Source organism: Suncus etruscus, chromosome 14 (genome assembly GCF_024139225.1).
Source record: "Suncus etruscus isolate mSunEtr1 chromosome 14, mSunEtr1.pri.cur, whole genome shotgun sequence".
Classification (NCBI taxonomy): domain Eukaryota; kingdom Metazoa; phylum Chordata; class Mammalia; order Eulipotyphla; family Soricidae; genus Suncus; species Suncus etruscus.
The window spans coordinates 33,057,342-33,067,204 of NC_064861.1; the positions used below are offsets into that span (position 1 = coordinate 33,057,342).

Consider the following 9,863-nt stretch of genomic DNA (forward strand, 5'->3'; position numbering starts at 1 on the left):
AATCTAACCTGAATCTGTCACATTCAAGGGCCAGTGCTCTACTCTACTAGAGCAGTTTTTATTATTTATTTATTAATAGGTTTTATTTGGAAATTCTGAGGCAGACGGGGAGGAGGAGAGAGTGAGAGAAACACAATCAAGAGAGAACAGAGCCTTCTCCAAAGGCAGAGAGCCCCAGTACACTTGCCAGCATGAAAGAAGGAATGTATGAAAGTCCACATCTCAGAGGGGAGATGCGGGCAACATGTGCTGACATGTGTGGGCGTCATGTGTATGGGCTGGTAACACAAGTGTGTAGCTGTGCAGCACTGACACATAGATCCTCTGAGCACTTGTGTCTAGAGCAATTTTTATTTATATATATATATTTTTTATTTGGGGGGGGAAGGTTTGGGGCCACACCCGGTGGTGCTCAGGGTTTACTCTTGGTTCTGTGCTCAGAAATCCTTCTTGGCAGACTCTGGGGATTATATGAGATGCTGGGGATCAAACCTGGATCTGACCAGAGTCATCAGCATGTGAGGCAAATGCCCTACAGCAGTGCAACTACTCCTGTCTAGAGTAATTTTTAAAGCCTCTAGTTCAGGGGTCGGCAACCTTTAAGATAAAAAGAACGACTTTCCAAAGGGAAAAAAACCCTGTGACATTTAAAACAAATATAGCACTGCATACATTGCTTCATATCTCCCTCCCCACCTTCGCCCCTCCCCCGCTTCATATCTTAATGCAATATACAGGATCGTGCAGTTAGCTGTTGATCTGAAGAAAGAAAAAGAACTTTTTCACCTAATAACGTAAAAGATATTTATGCAAATTAACAGCCAATTAAAATATTTAAGTGATACGGCTCCCCACCCCAGATCCCTGCTCCAGTTCCTGGGGTCTTTTTGGTCAAATTCACAGAGCCACATTTAAATGTAAATGTTTTTTCCCTAATCTCAAACTTAATCCTTCCAGGTACTTGGGGGTAGGATAAACTGTGTTCCCGAGAACTTGCCTCAGCTCCCTTGGCTACAGTTAAGGATACCCGGTAGTTACAGTTCCTCTTGCCTGGCTGGAGACACCAAACTTGGTAACAAGTCTCCATCTCCCGGTCTCATTGCTTTGTAACCCTTCTCTGCCCTTCTGGACTTCCGCGCAGACTAGGTTCTTTCCTCGTAGATCCTTCGGCCTCTACCAGTGCCTACACCCAACATTTTTCTGGGAAACAGCTCCAACCCATTTCTGTCAAGTCTTCTGGAAGCCAAGCTTGGTGCTGGACACAAGGCTGAGTGAGGACATCAGTGCCCATCCATTGTCTCTGGGGGATAGGGGCAGGAGGGTGAAGGGAGAGGCGGGATGCTCCCTCAGTGTGTCAGTGTGTCTATGTATAGCCCGCATCCATGAAATTGGGTGCTGCTGTGCTGGGGGGCTGGGGCAAGGGGAGTGACACAGCCAGAGCTCTGCCTGGAGGAGCAATTTACTTCTGAGTCAGCAGCTTAGAGAGTTGAGGAAAAGAACCTTTCTGGGCCAGGGTTCTGGTTGGAAACGGGCAATGAAGCCGGGCAAGGTACAGTTGCAGACACAAAAGTAACTGCTCTTTCTCTCCGAGGGCGATGGAAGTTGGAATCCGAGGGCTTGGGTTGGAATCTAGTGCCTTAGGCAGCACTAAGTAATTCCTCTATATAGCCCAGACACTCTGGTCTAAGGGGAACCCTCAGTAGATACCAAGGCTGCCCACGAGGAACTGTTTGATATCTGAGCAATAAAAGAAGCTGTGGCAGGGCCCAGGGCGGGGATTCTTGGGGTGGGGGGTGGGGGGACACCAATACTAACCCAAGCAACTACAACTCAAAAAACATTTTGCTTTTCTCAAAGGCCAGTCGTGAGGGGAGCCAGAGGGACGCAGAGGGGAGTCAGTCACACAGACACACACACACACAGACACACACACACACACACACACACACACAGTAGAACCAGGTAAGAGCGGAGTCACAAACACAAAGTAGAACCAAGTAAGAGCGGACACACACGGACACACACACACACACACACACACACACACACACACACACACACAGTAGGCCCAGGTAAAAGTCCTGCGGGCAGCGTCAGTCGAAGCAGAAAGAAGGTTGGGGCAGGCAGCGAGCGCCAGCAGCGGACCGACCTCACTCGTCCGGGCCCCCCACAACAAATACTCCGACTTTCCTCTCCCTCCCCAGGGCAGGTGAATGAGCACGACCAAAATGACCTTATGAAGGTGTGAGCACACTTCAAGATACAGAGACTTGCAGTGCGGGCCTGAGATCCTCCTTGCCGGCACCCTTCTGGGGGCGGTCCTGGGGGGACTAGCTAGGATTTCGGGGAGGACTCCACACCGTCGTTCTTAAAGAGTGACAGGTGAGCTCCGACCCCCTTCCCCTGCCCCCGGGAGATGGAAGTCACCATCTCCGGTGAGAAAGGAGCGGTGGCCCCAGGATCAGGCAGGTGGGGAGGAGAGGAAGGAAGGCGCGTGCAGCCGGGGCCGGCGGCTCTCCAGGACCGAGTCGGTCCGCGGGGAGCCGGCCTGGGGGCGGCGGGGCGGGCCCGCGGTGGCCCCGGGGCGGCGGCGCCGGGCGGAGGGGGTGGGGAGCCGCAGCCGCCCTGTACTTCCCCTTCGCAGCTAGCGCTACAACAGCCTGATTTCCCCGAAATGATGGGGCGACGCCGGCCAATGGGCGCGCGCGCCGCGCTGGAGAGGGCGGCGCCGGGCCTGGGCTGGGGAATCCCGCTAAGTGTTTAGCTAGTCGCCGCGCCGCTGGCCCGGGCAGAGCGCGCCTCCCCTTCTTCGAAGCAGGACGTGCACCCCAAAGCTCCGCAGGATCGGAGCCCCGCGCGGCCCAGGAGCCGGAGCAGCAGCTCAGTTTGCACCCCAAGTCCTGGCCCAGCCAGCCGCTCGGGCATCCTCGCCTCTCTCCTCTCCCTCGCGCCCACCCGCCACCACGCCGGGACCCTCGGACGCCGACGCCGAGCGCTCTTGCAGCAGAGGTGAGCGCGCTTTCTCGTCCATCCCGGAGAGGAAGGAGGGGTTTGGGGACACCGGGAAGTGGGGCGCCCAAACCTCAGCCTTAGGGAAACCCCGCGCGCCCGGGTTCCCTTGCGGGCTCCGGAGGGCGCTGGAGGAGCGGCGAGCGGCCTGGCCCCGGCCCCGGCCCCGGCCCGCCCACCCGGCCGCTCTCGCAGAGGTGCGTGCGTGCCGGAGCCGCGGGGCCATCGAGCGCCCCGCAGCCTTCCTGGCCCACGGCCGGTGCACGGACGCGCGTGGTGGGTTGCTGGTGTGCAGCAGGGGTTCTCCACCTCGCGTCCAGATCCCCGGGTTTCAGCCCTCGGTGGGTGGATGGGTAGTTGGGGGAGCTTACGAGGTGCAAGGACTGCAGGGGGCGAGTGGGGCAGGCGCCACAGGTGGTTTTTTTGGGGGGCCGCTTTTGGAGGGGAGGAAGGGAGCTCAGCCCGGAAGGGTTCGCGTCCGGGCCTCTCTGCTCTGCTCTGCACTCTTTAACAGTCCGGGAGGCGTGGAAGAGGAGGAGGAGGAGGGCAGGGAAGAGGCCATCTGGGTGCGGGGGTGGCGTACGGTGGGAGGGAGGGAGCCTGCTAAGAGCAGCAGCTTAAATGGAGCTGGAGGGAGCTATTGATTTCTTGAGATGTAAGAAAAAGTCCAACCCTTCCTCAAGAGTTTGGATTTGGGGAGAAAAGTTCTGATACGTTGATACCTGTGGCTTGTCTCTTATTTTCGCACTTAACCCCCCAAAGCCAGCTGAGGCTGAATGCTGCGCAGAGGGAGAGGCCCACACGCAGTTTGGGGAGGGGGAAGAAAAAGACACAACATGTGAAGGGCAGTTGGACTCCAGTGAAGGCCCCCTTCCTCTGGGATCGCACTACCTGATGCCTGGCCTAGAGCCCGGGAGGTTAACTTGAGTGGTGGGTGTGGGGCAGGTGAGTGCCAACGGGCTGCTCTGCAGATTCCAGACTTTTGTAGCTTTCTGTCTTCTCTTTACAGCCAACATGCCCATCACTCGGATGCGCATGAGACCCTGGCTAGAGATGCAGATTAATTCCAACCAAATTCCTGGGCTGACATGGATTAATAAAGTGAGTGGTTATTTGGGGGGTATTTGGGGAATTTGCCCATTTTAACTTGAGCTCTTAAGGAGACCACAGTTTCAGATACACTTTAGAAAGGGAAATGGTAGAGGGCAAGCAGGTATGTTTTCCCTATGGATCCGGCATACACAGGGTGTTTTGGATGGACCCCAGCACCCACTGCGGAAAGGTACTGAAAAGGTCTTGCACCTGAGGTCACTGTCCGAGCCTCAAAGCTTTTGAGGCTGCAGAGCTGGAGTTCTTGTCTTCTCTTGGAGACCCTGCACAGGCTGCCAGCACAGCAGAAGACTCAAAAGCTAGCCATGTGTCCCTTGCCCTGGCCTCTTACTCAAACACAACAGGCACCGCCAATGAATGGCTTCAGCAGCAATAACTTTTCAGAATAATGATGAACACCCACTCCTGAGGCACTGCTGGCCTGTTATGTCACTTGACCCCCAGAGTCACTCTACAAGGTTCATCCTGTGCCTGTGCAAACCAAGACCCCGAAGCTAATACCATCCTTTCGAAAAGCAGTGAAGCCACAATCTGCACTTCAGTTGTCTGACTTAAAATTCAAACTGTTAAGCACCCGCAGCGGGAACAATGAGACCCAAGTCTTGATATTCTCCAAAATGTTTTCTCATTTCACAGAAAAGATTTGCGTGGCTGGAGGGGCACCATGGCAGTGCCATGTAGTAGGCATCACCTGCACACTTGCTCTCTCCGGATTCCTCCAGAGCAGAGCTGAGATCAGAACCCCCTGTGTAGGAACAGGGTGGGCCCAGGTGTCTGAAGCCGCTTTTCTAATGGGCAGTGCTCACTTCCTGTCGGTGCAGACAAGCCAGAGAGTGACATATCCTGAACTCAAGTACCTCACCACAGAGAAAGGCTTTGCTGTATAGAGGGGAGCACAGCTCGCTCCTCAGAACCAAGAGTCCTCTCCGAGATCTGGAGCAAAAGAATAGTTTTTTTTACCACTCTCAGGATGGGGTCAGCCCAAAGCCAGATGTCAGGGTGAAAAGGGGAAGTCAGTCTTTTCTCAGACCTGGGAAGGCTAGGCGCCTAGACTGGGGCCCCAAACCTGTGGTCTCTTGAGCTAACACAGCGTTGTGTGTTTGTGTGTGCTGCTCAGGAGAAGATGATCTTCCAGATACCGTGGAAGCACGCTGCCAAGCATGGCTGGGACATCAACAAGGATGCCTGTCTGTTTCGGAAGTGGGCCATTCATACAGGTGCTTACTGGGGTCGAGCGAGACCTGGAGCCACGTCTGCTGACACAGCACATTTCTTTGATGGGAGATGTGCAGAATCTCTGAGAAAAGCTGTACAGAATTTGGGGGCTGTTAGGAGCACTTTCTGATGAGGGCTTGTCATTTTTACATGTGACTCCCAAATCTTACCAAGTGTAGTTTTATGGACTGGCTAAAGTAGCTGTACCCTGGGGGCTGGAGCAAGATCTGGCCTGTGCCTTCCTCATGTGTGCGCCCAAGGTTTCTGCCACACTAGACCCATGAAGTTGGCAGCTTCCTCCTCTTCCGTGAGAGCTGGGGCACATCTATACCAACCAGAAGCCTACCTACCTTTAACCATCTCAGGAGACCGGCTTTTGCTCTCAGGCTTGGAAATAGCACTTAAAACCCAGTCTACCTTCTGATTGTTGTCTGCCCAGGCTGAGAGATGGGCACAGCCTGTGTGAGATTGGGCATTTGGCTGGCTGTGTCTGAGTCAGGCCACGGCATTTGAAAAGGCCCTAGGATGCTGGGTGTACAGAATATCACTCTGGACTACTACTGGGGATCTGACCAGTGCAGATGGCAACGCAAGATCTCAGGAGCACTCTCGTCTTCTACCAGCATTCCTGATGAAATAATCCTCTTCGCTCTCGTCTCTTAGGCCGGTACAAAGTAGGAGAAAAGGAGACAGATCCCAAGACATGGAAGGCCAACTTCCGCTGTGCCATGAACTCTCTGCCCGACATTGAGGAGGTGAAGGACCAAAGTAGGAACAAGGGCACTTCTGCTGTGAGGGTGTACCGGATGCTCCCACCCCTCACCAAGAACCAGAGGAAGGGTAAGTGTAGACTCAAGCTCTGGGTGGAGGGCGAGCCTTTAGGAGGAAGTAGCAAGGAAAATGGCAGTCAGGACAGGTGTCCTTGTGCTAAGACTGATGGCTTTTCTGCCCCTGCAGAGAGAAAGTCCAAGTCCTGTCGAGACGCTAAGAGCAAGGCCAAGAGAAAGGTGCGAATGGTCCTGAGCAGCTCCCTGGCTAACCTTGAGTTAGGGTGGGCAGAGGAAGGGGCACCCCAGCTAGCCTGGACCTTCATCCATCTTCTCCCTCCACAGTCCTGTGGGGATTCCAGCCCCGATGCCTTCTCTGATGGACTCAGCAGCTCCACCCTGCCCGATGACCACAGCAGCTACACAGTTCCGGGCTATCTGGGGCAGGACTTGGAGGTGGAGCGGGCCCTTACTCCAGGTGAGGGAATGCTGTGGGGGATTTGAAGGGCAGTGGGGTAAATCTTGCTCTTGAGCCTAAGAGGCATGGTGTTGGAGGATGGGTGGTCTCTTGGGACCAGCTTTGTGCTCACGCTTGGTACATGTGATGAGTGTCCTGCAGACTGTCCTGACCTGTGTTTTTTGACATCCTCAAGAGCTGCCATCCTGTGTTGGCTGCCTTCTCCCAGATTGGCAAGTACCCATGAACATTATGCCAGACAGCACCAGCGACTTGTATAACTTCCAGGTGTCCCCCATGCCTTCGTCCTCTGAAGGTTCGTGTCTCTGTTGCTTGGCCTGGTAGGGCATTAGGAGAGATAACTGAGGGAGCCCTGCTCCTGAGGGAGGATGCACAGGGTGGGGGCATCTGGCAGGCAGTGGCGAGCCAGCAACAGAGCTGGGCAGGTGGGGGGGGGGGTCTCTCTGCTTTTTGGTGTCCTGGTTACTTCTGCAGCCTCGGAGGTAATGAGGGGGGGGGGAGTGAGAGGCGTGACTTAAAAGCCTGACTCATCAGGCCAGTGCCCTGTTCTGGAATCTCTGTAGCAGGCAGATGTGTGCTGGGAGGCCTGGGGTTGGGGGGCGGTGGTATTGGGGGGAGCTTGGAACATAGACAAGCTAAGCTGATTTCCAACTCTTGTCTTTTTGCTTTTCTGTCCACAGTGGCCACAGATGAGGATGAGGAAGGGAAATTGCCTGAGGATATCATGAAGGTAAAACACCCTCATCCTGTGTCTCCCTCCAAAAGAGCCCCTGCTGGGAGGGAGACAGTGGACAGTGGTCACTACCATCTGGCTGATGCACAGTTTGCCATCACCACTGTCCTTGGCCGGTGGGGAAGGCACTGTATTGGGGGGGGGGGGGAGACCTGGAAGAGGCCTGGCCTCCAGCAGCCCGTCTTGACTCAGGCCTTGGGGCCATGTTCATCTCTGAGTCAGCTGCCATCAGGCCCTCAGTCCCTGGCCCATGGCCCATGACCACCGCCCTGACATGCCCTAGTCCTGTGAGTTTAGGAAACACATCAGGTTTCAATAATCAGCCTTTGGCATCTGCATTGCGATGGCTTCTTTGTTATTGTTGTTGTTGTTTCAAAGCAAATTATCCACCGGTTTTTTTTTTTCTTTCTAAATTATTTTAAACGTGAATATAAGAAAGTTTCTGTGGGATCTGGGGAGATGGCTCAAAGAACTGAGTACATACACGCAAAAATATCAAATTTGAGCCCTGGCACCCACTCCGTGCCCCATCTCTCTCCAAGAACTACTTGGGTGTGGCTTCCAAGAAACAAAAAAGGAAAGGAAAGAAAAATGTTTGTGGTCATTGTAAACCAGACCTTTTCTGTGTTAGCATGCACACAGGTGTGGGTGTTCACTCATCCCCTAGCCTTTCTGGTGGGCTTCACTTGATTGGTCTCCAGAGCTGTTAGGTCACACTCCCAGTTGAGAGGGAAACTTGGGAGAGTCGGTGCCAGAGAGTGATAATGAGTGAGTCTGGTGATGACCCTCATGGGGAAGATGAGTTAGGGCCTAGCGATAGATAGAACACCTTGCTGCCCATACAGCCTGCCTGCAGCCTGCTGAGAGAGTGAGCCTGGGGGAGGGAGGGATCCTGACTGAGTAATGGGCTTGTTGAAGGCTGCCCCATGCACTAGGGGAATATGCCCAGGAAGTCCACTCGTAAATAATGGCACCTTGTTTCTGTTCCCAGCTCTTGGAGTCAGAGTGGCAGCCGACAGACGTGGATGGGAAGGGATTTCTGCTCAACGAACCAGGCATCCAGCCCGTCTCTGACCTCAGCTGCAAGGAGGAGACTGAAGTTGACAGCCCTGGGGGTGAGGATCCCTAGATCCATGGGGGGTGAGGCTTGGGGACAGGATCAGGGTGCAGCAGGCCAAATATTCTTTGCTGAACTCATCAGGGTGTTAACTCCATGCTCCTAATTCCTCAGATCTGCCTGAAGAGGTACAGAACTGGCTGCTGGGGTGGAAAGTAGAGATATGGAGTGTGCCTGTGGTTCTATGGGGAAGGACATACTTGTTACCTGCAGCTCTTCCTTACACAACCTTCTCTCATTTTCCAGGAGATCTGGGGATGTATCGGGTTTTCACAGATCTGAAGAATATGGACTCCAGCAGCTGGCTGGAGACACTGTCAGTGTGCACAGACAACATGATCACCCCAGTCAGGCTGACCTCTTCCATCTCTTCCATCCAGGCCATTCCCTGTGCACCGTAGCAGGACCCCACCTCCTGAACTCCTTTGCTAGGCAAACAGGACCTGACATCCTGGTGGCTAAAGCGTAGAGAAAAAGTGGTTTCTGTGGGCTCCTTGCCCTGGCAGTATGACTGCTGCTGAAAGGGGATAGGGGTCTTCCTCCTTGGGTCATTGGCCTTGCACAAGCTGGTGAGCCAGAGACTGGGCTCATCATATAGGGTGAAGCCGGCCCTGCCTCCACAGAAGATGGGGTTCTGAGTTGGTGTATTCGTGGAGAGCTGTGAACCTCCTCCCCTCGGTCCCTTTAAGTCCAGCTGCCTTGAGAAGGTCTTGCCGACATGGACCCCAGGGCTCTCTCTGCACTAACAGACAATTGCACTAAGTGAACCCTGTTCCCAAGGAACTGCCTCCCTTCCCAGCTGAGCCCTGGGGACTGACTGTTCCAAAGCCAGTGAAATGTGAAGGAAACCAGGTGTTCTGTGGGACAGTGTTCCCTCTGCCTCTTGGGGGCTCTGTTCCCCTCCCTGTTTGGGCTGAGGGATTTGGGCGAAAACCATGGCACTTTTTCTGTGGACCTTGCCACATGTTTGATCAGAGGTGTACACTAAATTTCCCCCACCAAGCTCCTCGTCTTCGCATTTATTTATATAGTGCCTTTGCCCCATGCCCCATGCTCCCTCAGGCCCCAGCAGCTCTCAGCAGGCCCAGGGAGGGAAGTGTGAGCGCGAGCGCCTTGTGTGACTTAAAATTGGAAACACCAACTAACCAGTCATACTTGTATATATAGTACATGTATATTGTAAATATAAATCTTTTTATAAAACTTTTAATTTCATGAGGGTGTGGCGATTTGTTTCATGAGATTGGAGCTGGTTTTCCATGCTGTGAAAGCATTCCAATGGACTCATTCTTGGCCTCTGGTCGAGCTTGACTTTGGGATGAGAAAAACCTTATTGCAAAATCCTGACTTGGGTTCCCAGAAGAGATGCCGGGGAAGGGATACAGGGACACTTTGAAGGCACTTGCCCTTGGCTTTGTGCTCTAGGCATAGGGA

At 53.9% G+C, this 9,863-nt stretch overlaps 1 protein-coding gene across 1 annotated transcript; it reads left to right on the forward strand.

Annotated features, from left to right (window-relative positions):
- The first annotated feature begins 2,896 nt into the window (after window positions 1-2,896).
- Window positions 2,897-9,442, forward strand: IRF1 (interferon regulatory factor 1). Its single transcript, XM_049786826.1, has 10 exons — window positions 2,897-3,009; window positions 4,019-4,110; window positions 5,237-5,336; window positions 5,998-6,174; window positions 6,292-6,341; window positions 6,447-6,579; window positions 6,755-6,874; window positions 7,260-7,309; window positions 8,304-8,427; window positions 8,676-9,442. Exons 2-10 carry the CDS (start codon window positions 4,024-4,026, stop codon window positions 8,828-8,830), a joined length of 996 nt encoding a protein of 331 aa, XP_049642783.1. The 5' UTR covers window positions 2,897-3,009; window positions 4,019-4,023; the 3' UTR covers window positions 8,831-9,442.
- Window positions 9,443-9,863: the final 421 nt, after the last annotated feature.